The sequence below is a fragment of the Uloborus diversus genome, chromosome 9 (genome assembly GCF_026930045.1).
Source record: "Uloborus diversus isolate 005 chromosome 9, Udiv.v.3.1, whole genome shotgun sequence".
Classification (NCBI taxonomy): Eukaryota; Metazoa; Arthropoda; class Arachnida; order Araneae; family Uloboridae; genus Uloborus; species Uloborus diversus.
This window is the reverse complement of record NC_072739.1, coordinates 70,723,134-70,740,751: the sequence shown is the minus strand read 5'-3', so window position 1 is coordinate 70,740,751 and position 17,618 is coordinate 70,723,134. Positions and strand designations below refer to the sequence as shown.

At 30.9% G+C, this 17,618-nt stretch overlaps 1 protein-coding gene across 1 annotated transcript in view; it reads left to right on the top strand.

The window, feature by feature from the left end:
* LOC129229284 (terminal nucleotidyltransferase 4B-like) overlaps positions 1 to 17,618 on the top strand; it is a 63,139-nt gene that overhangs the window by 19,651 nt on the left and 25,870 nt on the right. The window contains exons 5-6 of the mRNA XM_054863558.1: positions 7,398 to 7,493; positions 9,307 to 9,447. Coding sequence (XP_054719533.1) covers positions 7,398 to 7,493; positions 9,307 to 9,447 — 237 coding nt within the window. The remainder of the gene's footprint in view (positions 1 to 7,397; positions 7,494 to 9,306; positions 9,448 to 17,618) is intronic.

Below are 17,618 nucleotides of genomic sequence, written 5' to 3'. Positions count from 1 at the left end.
AATAATATCAAACTATTAATTATTTTACAGAATCTGTAGTATTAATATATTGTTGAATTAGGTATTTTTAAACTATTCCGGTTAAGATGTGTTATAAATTGATAAGCAATTCTAATCAAAATTATCTATTTATATTAAATCAATTTAAATAAATCAAGAAATCAATTTTTTTTTTTAGTCCAAGCTTTAGTTAGTGGGTTCAGTGGATCACCGATTATATGGTCATACAAATCTTCTTTAATAAGAATCATTTGAACTTTGTATTTCCATGTGGCATAATTGTTTTGTTTTAATTTATCAATTGTAAAGCTTTCTTTTGTGAAGAAGCCATTTTAATTATACCGTTTTTCTGACTTTTATAAGTTATGCTTGGATATTATAATAATTTCGGTTCAAATTTATTAATTAGCATTTGCTTTAAATGAGATCAGAGCAAGAGAGCTCTTCAATCTCATAATCTGTTATAAATTGATAAGCAATTCTAATCAAAATTATCCATTTATATTAAATTAATTTAAATAAATCAAGATGATATCTGATAAGCAAATAGCTTACCTTCTATTTGTTCATCTGTTGTTCACACGTTGAGGCTTCTCTCTATAATCATCTTTGTTTATTTAATTGTGTAGTGCTGTCATTGTTTCATGCTTTATGCAGTCACTGCTCAACAATAATTTAACTAATAAAGAAATTAACAACATTTATTAGCTAACGTTACATCACATATCTACACACTACGCTGGTTGGGAGAGACTGACTGTTTTACAATATGGAAGCGAACGCTGAACAAAATTGAATTAAGTTTTGGTTTGGATTTGAAAGTTCTCGTTTTAGTTTACAGTTTTGGTTTGCTTTTAGCAAGGTTCCTCTTCAGTTCACTTCAGAGATCACTGTTGGAACGATATTTCTAATACCCCTGCATGATCTCTGAAGTTATCATTTGCAGGTTGGTTCTATGTTTGGCAAAGTCAGGCTTTGGTAAAGGCTTAATTAAGATATCTGCTGTCATTTCCTTGCTTGGACAATATTCTAAGTCAATTATTTGTTTCCTCTAGATGTGTGATGTTCTGGTACTTAATATCAACATGTTTTGTTTTAGCGTGATACTTGTCACTTTGAATCATTTTTATGCAGGATTGATTGTCTTCCACCATAACTATTAGTGGTTCTTGTGGCAAATCTAAATCTTTTAAGACTAATTATCTAAATTATTTCTTGTGCTGCATTAGCTGCTGAAACATATTCTTCTTCAGTAGATGAAAGAGCTACTGAGTTTTGTTTCTCCATTGAATAGGAAAGTTACCAAGTTTAAAGAGCTTTCCTCTGGTTGGATTTTCTGTCAGATATGTCTCTAGCCCTGTCTGCATCGGCATAGTTTGTTAAGATTCTATTCATCTCTTTCTTTATAATCAACTTGTATTCTATAGTTGTTTTTAAGTACAGTAAAACCTGTAAAGTTGACCACCCTTGTAAGTTGACCACCTGTCTATGTTGACCGCTTTTGTCAGGAACGGAATTAGTCCTATCTCATATAATGCAGGAAAACCTCTGTAACTTGACCACCTCTCTATCTTGACCACCTGTCTATCTTGACCATTAATGTTAATCAAATTTGGTTTGAACTACTGTAAAAAACCCTTTGTAAGTTGACCACTTGGTTTATTTTATTTTTTTTTTACTTTCTTCAGCAAATTATTTTATTTTATTATTTATTTATTTATTTATTTATTTTTTCATAGCTTTCCAAGAATGTTTTTAATACTTTGATGACAGAACAGTATTTTACTAACTAAACAGCAGCATAAAGCTTAATGCTGCTCTTTATTCTCCAAACTTGTTTTTCATTTGTTGTTCTATTTGAGATTGCTTTTTGTACTCTGTTCAATGAAAATAGGTGTCAGTAGAAAAGTTCAGTCTTTCCTTTCAGTTGCAATATGTTGTGACAAAACAGGAATTGTGCTAAAAAGAGATCTTGTACATTTTGATTCCCCTGCAACAAAATATGTAGGGCCTCTCCCTAGTGACCAGCAGTGTCTATTAGTAAAGTAAATAAGTCTTAGTGCTAGTTTTTTTTCTATTTTTTTCTTCAATTTCTAGGGCCTATCGCACTGCGGGTACGCAGATCTGGGCTTGCTAATGACTAAAGTTACATGTTTCTGGTGCAAGGGATAAGAGACAGGATATTTTGATTTTGCCTTTATGAACTGGGAGAGTCGAGCTTGTTGCTCTCTGTGCTATAAGTTTTACATAAAAAAGCTTCAAAAAGAAAGTTAGCTGAACTTGAGATTAATAAAAAGTGTGAAATATTAAAATTAACTGAAAATGGAAAAAGCCAGAGAATATTAGCTGGCATATATGGAATTTCTAAAACTAAAGTGTCTAATATAGTTATGAACAAGGAAAAACTAACAAAATTATTTGAATAGTATTTTTAATTATTGTTTCACTTTCAATAATGTTAAACAATGAAAGTGAGTTGAACAGAAAGAGTAAGGGTGAATTCCTCAAAAAATGAATACATGGTGCAAGAAATGACCAAAAAAAAAAAAAAAAAGTAAAATAAAATAAATTATTACCGCCCTTTATAAGTTGACCACCTGTCTAAGTTGACCGCCAAAGTACTGCACCGCGAGTGGTCAACTTACACAGGTTTCACTGTATCTTATTACTCTCTTGACTGCTTCCCAATCCTTCTGTCTGGGTTTTTCATTCCTTCGACTGGGGATGTTTACAGAGGCAGGGATCTCAGGTCTAGTGACTGTTGCTATGTATAACAGTGTTCCTGCTGCTTGTCAATATTTTTTATTGTCCGGGAGTAAATTTTCACCATTTAATTTGTGGTAACCCCGGTTCCATTGGTTGATCGCAAGGTTTTGCATTTTCAAGATCAAATTTTTCTATTTCTCTTATTTTGTTTCTTTGATCTAACATCATGTTTCCCTCTTTTGTTGTTTCTATATTTATTCCTAGGTAATGATTTACGAAACCTAAGTTTTTTATTTTGAATTTTTCAATTATCATACTTATGTCTTTTTCTTCTCCTGCTATTAGTATATCATCTACATATACATTAATGTACACTGTATTATTACCTTTTGAATATTTGAAAAAACATTTATCAGTGTTACTCTGCACAAAACCTAGTTTTAGTAAGAAATCAACAATTTTCAAATTCCAAGCTTGGGCTGCTTGTCTCAAACCATAAATGGCTTTATTCAATTTATAAACTTTATTTTCTTCACCTGGTTTTATATGCCCTTCTGGCTGACACATGTAAATTTCTTCTTTCAACTGTCCAATTTTAAAGGTAGGTGACTGTGTTTATTGCTTCACCCCAAAATTTCTGAGGTAAAATGTTTGGGAACGTAACCACTGTCATTTCAGCTAAACTGCGGTTTCTTCTTTCTGCAACCCCATTTTGAGAAGAGCAATACGGTACAGTTAATTGATGCTGAATACTATTTTCTTTTAAGAAAATTTCAATCTCTTGATCTTTATGTTCTTCACCATTGTTTGATCTTAAAGTTTGTAAATTTCGCGCAAATTTATTTTTAGTCATAGCGATATGTTCCTTTAATTTTTTTAGCACTTCGCTCTTTTTAGATAGTAAGTATATGATCTTAAACCTACTAAACTCATCTATAAAAGTAAGAAAATATATTTTTCCTGCAATAGAGTTGGTGTTTTAAATGGGCCCGGTAAATCAGAATGAATTAACCTGAGAATTTATTTTGATTTATGATGTGTTTGCTTAGGGTAAGATGCATCTGTTGATTTTGATTTGATGAAACTTTCACATGAAAAATTGTGTGCACGATTTTCTACTTCTAATCTTTTTGCAAGTTTCTTCGATGCTGATTCTTTATTTGAACTGTAATTTTTGTGTCCTAATCTCTTGTGCCAAAGTTCAATGCAATTTTTCTTATTACACTGATGAGTTAGGTTAGCAAAACATTCATCTTTAGAATTATCTAAGATTACTTTATAAAAATTTTGCTTTAATTTTCCTTCCAGAAAAGTTTCCCCTTCATATGTTAATGTGCAGCGAGCCTTTTCAAAGGTTACAGTGTAACCAGTCAATGTTGCTTTGCTTACTGACATTAAATTAGTTTTAATATCTGGTACATATAAAACATCTTTAAGTGTTAGGTTACAAGTCTTCCCATCTGAAATCATTGTTTTAAGTTTAACGCTTCCAATTCCATAGAAGCTTAATGATTCCCCATTTGCGACAGTTACCCAGCTATGATCATAATTCATTTCAGTAAATAAACGCTTATCATTAAATATATGGAACTGCAAGCCGAATCCACCAAAACACTGTATTTCTGGATCTTGTCTGAGGAGAGATAAGCCAGATCCCTTCTTAAGGTTTTATATTTTTCTTCTTTTGAAAGTAGGTCATCAGAACTTGCTTCACTGTATGTGTTTGATTTCGGAATTCTATTCGTCTTGAAACAGAGCGATGAATTATTTGATAATTTTCATTGCTTTTTGGATTGTTTGTCTTATAATTACATTGTTTTTTTTAAACGCCAGCACTCAAATTTCTCGTGATTTTTCTTGTAACAATGTGAACAGAATTTTTTATTCTTACATTTCCGGTAATTTTTCTTTTTTATGCATTATTTACTTTGTAAGCGCTTTCATTGATTGAAGCGGAATTTTCAATCCTTTTGTTCTATTTGTCTGTTAAATATCCTGTATAAAATTTGAGTTAAATTCTTCTTCTAGCCGTACTTCCAATGCTGTAATTAATATGTAACTTGGGGGAAGGAGCATAATAAGAGAGCAGATAAATGGGAATCTTTGATATGTTCACCAATAGCTTTGAGCTTATCAGCGATTTTAAGAATTTTAGTAATATGCACATTCATGTTACCACCCTCTTTTAATTTTGTACTGTATTATTTTCTAAGCAAATATAGTTTGCTTGATAAATTAGATCATTCATAGATCCTTTTTAATGCCTCCCAAGAACTTCAAGCAGTGACTTCATTTTTTAAGTGAACTATTTGTTTATCATCAATGGATAAATTTATTAATACTCTTGCTTTTTGATCCTTTTTTAGTCCAAGCTTCAGTTAGTGGGTTGAGTGGATCGCCGATTATATGGTCATACAAATCTTCTTTAATAAGAATCATTTCAACTTTGAATTTCCATGTGGCATAATTGTTTTGATTTAATTTATCAGTTGTAAAGCTTTCTTTTGAGAAGAAGCCATTTTAACTATACCGTTTTTCTGACCTTTATTAGTTATGCTTGGATATTATAATAATTTTGGTTCAAATTTATTAATTAGCATTTGCTTTAAATGAAATCAGAGTAAGAGAGCTCTTCAGTCTCATAATCTGTTATAAATTGATAAGAAATTCTAATCAAAATTATCCATTACATTAAATCAATTTAAATAAATCAAGATGATATCTGATAAGCAAATAGCTTACCTTCTATTTGTTCATCTGTTGTTCACACGTTGAGGCTTCTCTCTATAATCATTTTTGTTTATTTAATTGTGTAGTGTTGTCATTGTTTCATGCTTTATGCAAACACTGCTCAACACTGCTAACTAATAAAGAAATAAAACAACATTTATTAGCTATCGTTACATCACATATCTACACACTACGCTGGTTCGAGAGACTGACTTTTTTTTACAATATTTACGCAAACGCGGAACAAAATTGAATTAATAAGTTTTGGTTTGGATTTGAAAGCTCATGTTTTAGTTTAGTTTTGGTTTGCATTTAGCAAGGTTCCTCTTCAGTTCACTTCAGAGATCACTGTTGCAACAATATTTCTAATAAGAGTTCCTCTGGCTTAGGGTGACGTAATGACCAGGTTCTATTGTATAATGTTTTAATCTTAAGAACGATTAGAGGTACAAATTTTCATTTACTACTATTTTTGCAGTAAATTTAGTTTTTCTTATTTAGGTTGTTATTTCATTTTTTTTATCATGTTTTTTTTTTTTTTTTTTAAATCCATGAGCCTTATGATTTGGGTAAAAGTTTAATCAAATAAATTTTTATTTCTGAAATATTTTTGCTCATCAGTGATTTGCAAACGCAAATCACTGATAAGCAAAAATATTTCAGCAGATGAGTTGCAGAATTATATATTTTCACTGGTGGACAAAGTTATCATTTTTTTTTTTAGTTTCAATCATAACTTAACTCAGTTGAACTTTTTTACAGTAAAATAAAGATGGATAATTGAGAAAATAATTCTAAACTCAGTATAACTCATCAATTGAATTCAAAAAGTTGAGGTAGTTACAAATTTAATAAATTTTCATTACGTAAAACCTGGATAGAAACATAAACCCAAAGGTAGAAAATCCTGGATTACAGTCAAGTTTTGTTAAAATAAGTTCATATAAAGCTATAGCATTAATAAATGCTGGCTTTAGTGATTGTTAAATGATTTGTTTTTCAAAATGAATGACAAGCATTAAAATACACTGTTGGACAAAATCTTAAACTCAAAAGCCTTTAACATTGTTATACTCACAACATAACTCAGTTTGTTATTTTGTTAAAATACATGAGTAACTGACAAAACAGTCTTGAATTCAGTATAACTCTTAAATTTCATTAAACAATGTAATTTAAAAAAATTGATAACTTTAATATCTTATTAGTACGTGAAACCTGGACAAAAACATTAAGTTACAAAGAAAGAATTTGTGGGTTACCATAAAATGTCGTCCATTTAAGGCTCTAACATGAATCAGTGTTCCAATTAATGATTGTTAGTTGCTTTATTTTTCAAAATAAATGACAAGCAGTAAAACTATAAATTAATAACGAAAATTTTTATGTATGAAATTCGAAATTTCTTCCTCATAAATGCATTTTATGGTTGGAAAATAAAACAAACAATTAACCTCGTTATTAGATGTTATTTTAATTTTAAAAAAATGTGTCAAACATTAAAATGACTTAAGAAAAAAAAGAGGAAATTACGATTTTCTTTACAGTTATCATTTTCCTATTTTTTTTTTTTAATTTTATGTTCAGAATGATTTGATAGAGGCTTTTAAATGCATGTTTTCTCTTTGCTGATTGCTGAGTCATTAGATATTTGTATTCTTTCTTTGAAATTCAAGGTGATGATAAGGTGTCAAAGTTGTGGTTAAAAAAATCATTGATTGTTTCAAAGAAAGGAACAATTGCCCAAATTTATGCCACCCGAAATTTTAAGTTTAAACAAGTCCCCAAACAGCAGTTGCTTCACTCAAATGAAGAAGTAATTTTCTCCCGTCATACCTTAACGGGTTATTTTCTAGTTACTAATAAAATGTGGTAACTTTAACTATATTTTAACATTCCTTTTGATTACATTTTCATTGCAGTGTAATTTGTGTCCAGTGATAATCATTTTCTAATTTAAGGTTCCTATTGTACGATTGCTACATTCTCCTTCCAGAATAAGAGTGGATATTAGTTTCAATGTCACAAATGGAGTTAAAGCTGCCCATCTAATAAAGGTATGTGTGTCAGAGTGAAGTGTCTGGCTGTGATTTATTTTAGTTTAATAATACAGTCGTACCTCTTTAAACAAACTCAAATGGACCTTTAAAGCCGATTTGTCTTAGTCGTAGTTTACCTTATCAGAACAACAAACAGTAGTACATGGATCGCGAAGGGAATTTTTTTTTTTAGCAGTAATTCGTTTTAAACATGTTGGAATTAACAAGGTTCAACTGTACTGCTATAAAACTCATTTCTTGTACAGTTTTTGGTGCCCCTTTTCTTTAAACTAACTATTATTTTTTTAAATGATGCACACAAATAACTTTTTTAAGGCAGAATTAATTGTATTTTAATTGTAACAGTTACATACAAGTACGCCTGCCTTGTCTAGTGGTCAGAGAAGTCTGACTGCGACAGGAAGGTCCGGGTTCGAATCCCGGCTCGGGCATGAACACACTTTTTCTCTGCTGTCCTTGTCCTTTCTTTACGTGAATGTGATGTGAATGGTTGCCTACTCTATAAACGGATCCTTATGGCATGTGTGTATTGTGGAAATCGGACTTCACATCAAATTACGGTACATTTAGAAAAGTGAAGCTGGGTACCCTAAATTGCCAGCCTAGCTGGTACACGACAACAACATACCAGTATAGCTAAATTTTGTGCATTAAATTATAAACCTGTGAGAAAAGAATTGTATTTACTGTTCAGTGCCTGATCTAGCGAGAGCCCGTTCCCTGAGCAGCAAATTTGCTGTATCTATTTGTTTTTCATTGAAACTAGATATAAAAACGTGAAGGAAGACAAGCTTTTGCCTTGTCTTAGAAAAATCATAGATCCGGAAATGCTACTGTTGAATAAATAATAGTTTTCACAAATACTGTGTACTTCTCACTGTCACTATGGTAGAGAACTCCAATTCATCATTTTTATGGGTTGTATTAAAAAAAGAAAAGAAAAAACAGGAAAGCGATGTATGCGGTTTCAAGTCGAAACACAAAAAACAATAATTGAAAATGAGAAATTTTAATTTATTGTGGCATCTAAGTAAAGGTGAATTCATATTTTTGGAGACAAATAAAGAACTAGTATAGAAACAGAAAAGAAAGAGTGATAATATTGTAACTATTAAATGTAACTACTAGGCATTAATGTATCAGAATTTCATTTGATGGAATTATTAGACGCATTTTTCATTTTAAATGCGCTTTAAGTCCATTAAGTTACTTCCGAAAAATCATAAAACATCTAAGCAAAAACAGTTTGGTGGATATCAACTTGTTAAGAAGTGAAAAGGGTTTAAATGAGCCAATTTTCAGATTAAAAAAAAAAGGTGTTTTTTTTTTAACTTAATGTTTGAAATTTTTCAAACTTTCAAAATTCAAATTGGTTTTTCGAGGTTGTATGCATTTAATTATTTTGAAATAAAATATACTTGAAACTACAGTATAAGAGCTTTAGATTGCTATCTGTGCTCAGTAAATAAGTTTTTCCATATGTGAGACAAGTAAGACCAGTAAAATATATTTTTTCACTACTGAAATACTTTTTTCCTTCATCAATAAGATCAACTAAGTTTTAAAGTGATGTCTTCAATACATATAGTTCTTTTATTTTTAGGAAAAAATCAAATAGTTTAAATACTATTTGATTTACAATACGATCTAAAAGATAAATTTGTGTATGTTATGTAAAATGCTTGACGCGGATGATAGGTAAGAGAAACTTTCATGAAATATGTTGTGGATTGAGCCTTGTGATTCTTTTGTGCTTTTATGTACCTTTAGCTTTGAAGTTTTCAGATAATTCATTCATTTTTTTTAATAGAGCTTAATGAAAAAGTATCCAGCTTTACCTAAATTAATCCTGGTATTGAAACAGTTTTTGATTCAAAGAGGCTTAAATGAAGTTTACAACGGTGGCATGAGCTCTTACTGTCTAACCTTACTGATAGTGAGTCAGCTACAGGTATAATATTCTTTAAACATATTTTAACTCTGTTCTTTTAAACACCTTTTGTAGTTTTTTTTATTTTGTTTAGATTTTGTTACCCTGAGCATATCTTTTAATTCCGATCAGGAAATTTAATTCCTTTGTAGACAAATTAATCTTTCAAATCTCATTGTTTATTTGTGGAGCATTTTGACCTTTTGTGACTTCAGAGTATTTATGTAGTACATAAGCTCTTTCAGGATAGTGAACTAAAGCTGTAATTCACAAAATAGCGTCCCACAGCAACCTTAATGAATTAGCTAATCTTCAGTTAATTGTCACAAAATATAAAATCAAACATGGCATTAAATTTAACATTAAAACAATTAGTTATTCGGTTATTTGAAGAAGTTATTTTCTTCAGAATTAGAAAATAGCAATATAGATCTTCAGTGAACAAAGTTTAAGGGAAAACTAGAAATTGCTGTTTGGGAATTATGTACCTTTTAGGAGCAAAAAAGTTTTTACTTATATTTTGTCCATGTGGTCCTTTATGAAGATAAAAGAAGCTCTTAACAACTGTCTGACCATGGATTGTATGGAAAGGCAAACAACCAGTTTACAGCCGGAAATGGACGCATCTTAGTTTCTAGGGACGTCAGCTTTTGCAGATGTATGTTGACCTCTGAATTAAGCAGAGTCTCATTCAAATGAGCGGAACATGCACAGCAAATTTTTACCTTTTCCCCCCCATTCAGATAGACTCATCTTAACTAGAGGTTTGCAAATTCCATGCAATCTGTTGTTGGACTGAATAAGCAAGCCGATTTCCATTAATTTAAAAGAGACTGGACTGTGCAGATAAGCTCCTATATTGTAAGACAAGGCGCAATTTTAAGTACTTGGTACACATCCAGCAAAGAGTATGGTTTAATACCAAGAAAGAAATAAAAAAGCTGTAATATTATTAACTAGAATTAGTCATTAATAAAGCAGGAAAATGTATTGATCTGGGTGTCTTGACTATACATTGATGTTTAAGTGGGGGAGGGGAGGAGAGACATTGCCTAATGGAATCAGAATATCTAACATAAGGTATTAATAAATTTTCTTCCAAGGATTTTGATAGCCACAGTGCAAGTGCAAAGGTGCGGATAGCAGTTGTAAATATCCTGGTATAGTTAATGTCAATCCAGATGGGGGGGGGGGCTGGTACCTCATAGTCCTTGAAGTTTTTGAATTTAACATATCGTCGCTTGAAAAAAATAGTAACACAACTCAAAAATAACCGAAAATGAGATTTTTAATTGATAACACTTTTTTTAAAAAGATCTTTCACGTGGAATAACGACACAAGTAGATGGCAAAGTTGCTGGTTGATGACAACTTTGATTAAAACCTAATTTGATTAAAATTTCTAGGAACCCTAAAAGGCTAGCACAAAAACTGCATGAAATAAAAAGAACAGTATTTTCAATTTTTAGGGGGCATTACAGTAATTAGGAATTGTTATGAATGAAACAACAATGAATAACAAATTGCAACAATTTAAAAAATGCTCTCCACTGAAAAAATTGCTTTTTTGAGTTGCTTCGCTATTTTTTTCAAGCTCTGATATGTTGAAATTCAGAAAAAAGTAAGTTAAAGGCAGATTTTTGTATTTCCCAAAATTTTTTCTATCATGAGATACAGCCTGCTAAAGATGGCAACCCTCATGAAGATTTTCGACAAAAATTATCTTGGGAATGGTACACAATATTTTGTTGTGGTTTTTTGCATTGAAAGATTAACATCTTCACTTTAACATGATATGAACCATTAGGAATTATGTGTTCAATTTTTCTTTCTACTGAACTACATTCTCTGAATACTTTTGGATTTACCAAGTTTTTCGAGTCATTTGAAAGGATGAGGCATTTTTCAGGAACTCTATGTATAAAAGTAGATTTGAAAATTCAAAATTTTACTATGCAGTACATATCCAGAAGACACCTTTAATTTAGTTGAATAGCTATATTTCTATTTTTATTTGCCACTATATCCAGGATTTTTATTTTTGTAAAAATAAGAAGGCCCTATGCTAAACAAATCTTTTCTCTCTAACCTAAAAAGTTTGCATGCATAGAAAGGTTTCTGCCGGTAAAGTGTCTGAAGACTGCATTTTCTTAAAAAATAAAATTCTTGGATGAAGCGGCAGTATTAAAAGCGTCAACTGGCCAGTTGCTATGCTACTAAATAAAATGTTGAATTTTCAAGTATCTTTACATGCACAGTTCCTGAAAAACTCACTCTTTCAGATGTCTCTGTTAAACTCCAATAAACTCTCATTTTCAGGGAATTTAGTATTCAATACTATTGGTCAACTGTAAAAAAAAATCAAAATTTTGAAATTAGCATTTTTGAAGGGAATTCAAAAGGTCATTGAAAATTATATTTTGAAAAATGCTATTACAAGAAAAAAATACACTTATTTTGAAATGATGCTTCGTCACAGAAAGAAAATGAATATTTTTTAATAAAAATATCCTTAATAATATATGGTGATTCTTTCCAGACAGGGGTGCCCATCCCCTCCGAAGCTCAATGGCGCAAAATCCCCCCCCCCCCCCCAAATTTTCGCCACCCTCTTTTTTTTAAATTTTTTTTCCGTTCATGTTTATTTATTTATTTATTTTTTTTTAAATTATTATTATTATTGTTTTATAAAAGTGCTGCATTATGCCAATGAATGTTTACCTTTCATGATTTTATAACAAACACTAAAAGATTCAACTAAATGTAATACTAATCACATGATTATCACACAACATTTATTTACACTGATCATTAATCCTTTTCTGGATGAATGGAACAAATAGCATCAGAAAAATGATGCGTTAAGAATTGCAACAAAAAACGAGAAATTAACTAAATGATCTTGCTTATGCTATTTGGAAAATGAAAATAACTACAATATGATATAAACAACTACTTTCACAGGTCAATGAGTGTTACATAAATAAAACAATTATTTAAACTTGACCTTCTATTGTAAAATTAAACATTGAAAGACAACTTGAATGCTTTAAAAACTCACATTGTTGTCTCAAAGCAACAGTAAGATATTTTATTGTTAATTCTGGGTTTGGATGTCTTACTGTTGCTCTGAGGTGACGACATGTAAAACGTAAGGTAAATACTATCGTAATATTTACAAGAGTTAACCAACCAAAAACATTTGTTGGTTACCTTTTTTTTTTACTGAATCCATGAAAACGTTCTCATTTTGCATGTTATAATGGGGATGAAATTAATCAAATCAAGTAATAATTTCGGATGAGATAAATAGAATAAGAGTAGCTAAGACAATTATTAGTTAATATTTCTAACAACAACAAGAAATTAACTGAATGATGTCACTTTTGTTGATTTCTTAAATTTCAAATTGAATTCCCTGAAATGTTCGCATTTAGGATTTCATAATGCGACAGAAATTAATAAAATCAGATGATAAATAAATCTGAATGAGAGTAACAGAATTAGAATAACTAAGAATAAAATAACGAATAAAATTATAAGTAAATATCCAAACAAGAACAAGAAATTAACTCAACGATATTATTTACACTTTGTGAAAACTATAATATGGTTAAACATTCGCTTTCAATGGTTATCAGTGTTACATAAATAAACCAACATTTTATCCTTTTTTGGATTATAAAGTTATAAACTGAATTGGGAAAAAACAGTTCCACGCTTTGTACTTAAAAACAGTTAAACAGATATAAAATAAGACATGGATTTGGATGCTATACAAAAATAATTAATTTATATTTATAACAACAGCGAGAAATTTAAAGATGACATTACTTATATTTTGTAAATAAAAATATCTATATTATAGTACAAACAGAGAGAAATCGAGCGGTGCTTCAAGCGATTATGAATTTCGCACGAATAAAACAATTTTACTTTGACTTTTGACTACAGTTTAACATTGAAAAGCAACAAAAATGTGTAAAAAACAATCAAATTGTTTCTGTGGAAAAATTAATCAATTTGGTCCAAATATTTTCTTCTCTGAACCCACAAAAAAGAAATGTCCATTTCGTTTTTTATACGCAGTAAGAAGCAAATAAAATTTAAAAATAAATTTGCATGAGATTGGTAGAATTAAAACTTTTAAAAAAATTACATTTCACCGGACCTGAATAAAATAATATAACTTACACGTTAGAAATGAAAATTCCCAACAAAGTATTAAAAGAAGCAATATGATATTATAAACCTTACATGAATGAAACACTCTTTTTATCTTACCTAGACACTGAAAAGCAGCCTAAATGTTTAAAACCGAATGAAATGATTATTATCACAGTATTTACTAGAGTTGATCAAAAAATGTTTTTTTAATCTATTTTGCAAAGAATCGACAAAAAAACTTTTCATTGCATATTTATAATATGTCAGAAATTTGATTATAAATTTGAATGAAACAAGCAGAGTTATGACGAATAGAAAAATGAAGTTTATATTTACAACAGCAATCACAGGTATAACTATGATATATTTACATACACTTTGAAGACAAAAATAACTCGAATATTGTAAAAATTATTGTTTTAAAGAAATTCTGAATGTTATACCATGTTTTAACAATCATTTTTATGCATAAACTTTTACATCCAAATAACTTCTACATTCATTGTAAAAAAAAAAAAAAAACTTAAATTTGGTTGAATTAACCTAAAAAATAAAGAAGTAAAATACTTAAACATCATTAATCTGATAATTACAAATTGAAAAAATGAATTGAGTGTTTAAAACTTAAAACATTTTTAATAGTAATCTTTGGAATAATAGGCGCAGCTTTTATGCAAAATTAGAATAATATTTTAATATTAAATGCCTTCTAAAAAAACAGAGTAAAAAAACTTTTTCAGAGTATACAGAACATATGTATGCCCTCTTGGTAGGAAAAATCTTCACTGAGACTAAGAAATAAATTCTTTAAAACGTACGAAATGCACTATGTATAACATTTTAGCAAAAGAAGCTTTTTTCTCTGTGCATTTGACATAGCAAACTTAGAAAAAATTTCTTCATTTGTGATTTTTTTGAGAATGTTACTTTCAGAAGACAGTATTAATAAACTTGAAAGCCGATCGTCTCCTAAACTACTCCTTAATCTGTTCATTATAATTTTCAAACGGCTCATTTTTCTCTCGGCGGAACAGCTTGTTACAGGTAACGATAGCAGGATGCGGTACAACAAAGTGAGTTAAGGAAATGCCCCCCCAGCTACGCCCCTGAATTGATAAACCTATTGTGGTAATATCTTTTTCCAATTTTCCTTTGCCAAACACGATTAATTTGCTTGGATTTTCCATAATCAAGTTTTCAATTTCGCGCCTAATATTTTAGTTTTATTGCAATACAAGTGTTTGCGGCCTTAGAAAAAGGACTTTTAACATTTTGAACGGATGTAGTAATTTTCTGGGATACCTTAGGTCTCTATTCCACTTCATTTTATTTTAAATATGCCACCTGCATCTCTTGATCAAACTTTGATTTACTTACGATTTTTACATTCAAACATTTAGAACTTTTGGTGTGAGTATTCATTATAATACTTTGAATCTCTCTTTGCATTTAACTGTTTTTTTTTCTCTATCTCTCTATTTCAAAATTATTTCGGCGACCAATACATTTTTCTCCACTTAGCAATGATTTTCAGGACAACATTTTTCATCAAAAAAAAAAAAGTATATACTTATGTGAATGTTTCGGCGACCCCTACCCTATTGGCTGTACTATTTATTTATGTCTTTTTATTTTTATTTATTTTAACTGCAGAACCATGAAGCATGGTTTTGTATAACCAGGGCAGCCGAAAGACAAGGGGTGCAACATGTTTGGTCACCTGTCCTCCCTCCCATTCAACTTTTACTCTATGCGCAATACTTTAATTCGAACCGCGCCCATAGTTTCCGACTTGGCAGACATGCGCACTCTGCGGCCTAGTGAACCGTGTACTGTACTGAGTACTTTTTTTTGTGTTAATAAAAATGTTTGAAGTGTACGTTTCCACGGCCTTTACTTAGATATTCTTGATAAAAGAGAATCATGGATGTTACTAAATTGTATTTTAAGATAAAATTTCTATTCAAACTTGACAGAAAAAATACTTTTTGTCACTATTATTTCACTTGTTCATTTATAATCAGTTTTAATTTTTTGAAACAACTAAGAGTTTTCCTTTATCTTCGTTAGTTGCATCGCTAAAATGAAATTGGCGGCCGCACGTCTGAAACACGGGGGGGGGGGGGGGGCCCTGAAAAAAAATGCGGTAAAAGTTTAATTAATGCATCTATTTCTTGTTGAATGAGTTTATATATTTTTTCTCTCCAAAATTCAAAAATTTCATGTTCTAAATTTAAAAAAAAAACATTGTGGAAAAAAAATCCCCCCCAAAAATTTTGATGGCGCAACTTGTGCCATAATTCCCCTCTGTGGGCACCCCAGTTTCCAGAGAGATAAAGCAGTGAAATTTTTGTCAAAAATCGGAGTGAGAAGTGACGCTCAGGGTGCCACCTTTGGGGAATTGCATTGCCGGCTAGCAAATTTTTTGGAAAAAATAAAAATATGCTGTGAAAGAATTTTTTTTTTGTATTTTAATGTATGTTAAATTTCAAAACATCCAAGACTATGAATGTAAAATCTTTTCTCTTTTCGGCTCAATTATAACATTAACTATGCCTCCTGTCAGTCTTTGGATGAATCCACAGTGAGTGACCCCTCCCTCCTCCCCCAAGTTGCACCAAAGATACTCTAAAAAGGTATTTTGAGGACTTTTTAGCAATTTAGAGAAATATTGTGGGGCGGGGGGAGTGAAGCCTCATCTTGGGCTTGCGAATTATACTTAAGACTCGACCCCCACAGCATTGATCCAAGGGGAGGGTTGGAGAGGGATGATCCCCTTAAAGTGTAAAGAAAGTCTAAAAATGCATTTTGGAGACTTCAATTTTGAAAAATTGCCGAAGAAGAACCACAGACACTCTTATTTGGGCTTCAATAATTACCTTTATGAATTCCTTTCTAATTTGTGTGGTCATATTTCAATGATGATCCCCCTCCAAAACTAATTACCTCATCCGCCCTCTCCATTCTGATTCGAAATATTCCCTAAATTATTCGGAATCCCGTTGTTTCTTGATAGCACAGTAAATTTAGCATTACAGTCAGACCCCGATTTTACGAATTCACCGGGACCAAACTTTTATACATTAAATTGGGGTTATTCGTAATATTGGGGTGTGAAAAAATTACAAAAAATGCACTTAGCTTTTTTAAAACCCCTAATAAGCAACTGCGCAGAAATATCCATAATTAGAAAGTTTAAACTTTTTATTCAGCTTTCCACAACTTATTACACGCTAGTTAATTTAAAATTTTAAACTGCTGAGTAATAGATGTTTGGACAATTTCCTTGATACTTGACTTGAAATAGTTTTTTTTCAACTTTATGGGTAGAAGAAAATACTGTGTCTTTTGCAGCCTACTGCATGAGAAATGTTTTAACAGTTTCCAGGCCATGTACAGCATTTGAAAAAGAAAGTTTTAATGGTAGTTTCACTATCTCTTTCAGCATCAGAATCACTATTTGTTGGTTGCCCCCTCGTTCTCGCCCATCAAAAATTGCTGATTCTAAGAATTGTCTTTTTCTGCCTCAGACAATAACATTTGGAAAACAATCCAATGTTTCCTAAGTCAAATTAACAAAAGAAAATGTTTTTTTGGCTGTTGAAATATTTGGTTATTTCGGGGTTTATTATTCGGTAAATAGGGATTTTTGCCTTCATTTTAGTCGGGGGTGTCGCAACACTTATGTTACGACTTGTTGCGTGTTTTCTTACAAGTCCAATAACTTCAACCAATTTCATTTTTTCCATTTTATTCACAATCACAACACTACTATTATATACCACAAGAAACAATACTACTAACACATATATACAACTATTTACAAATGTTGGGTTTAGTTTCCATAATTCCACTCGGATCCTTATTTGATCCGAGCCAACACATACGCGTCTTAACTACACGCAGTGTCCGTTTCATCTGATTGGAATTACCCTTCGGATAGGGAAGATGCCCTTCAAATCCCCTGCGTAGGGATTATCCCTTTTCCTGTGGCTTAAGTTGCCACATCCTCCCGCCCCGAAATG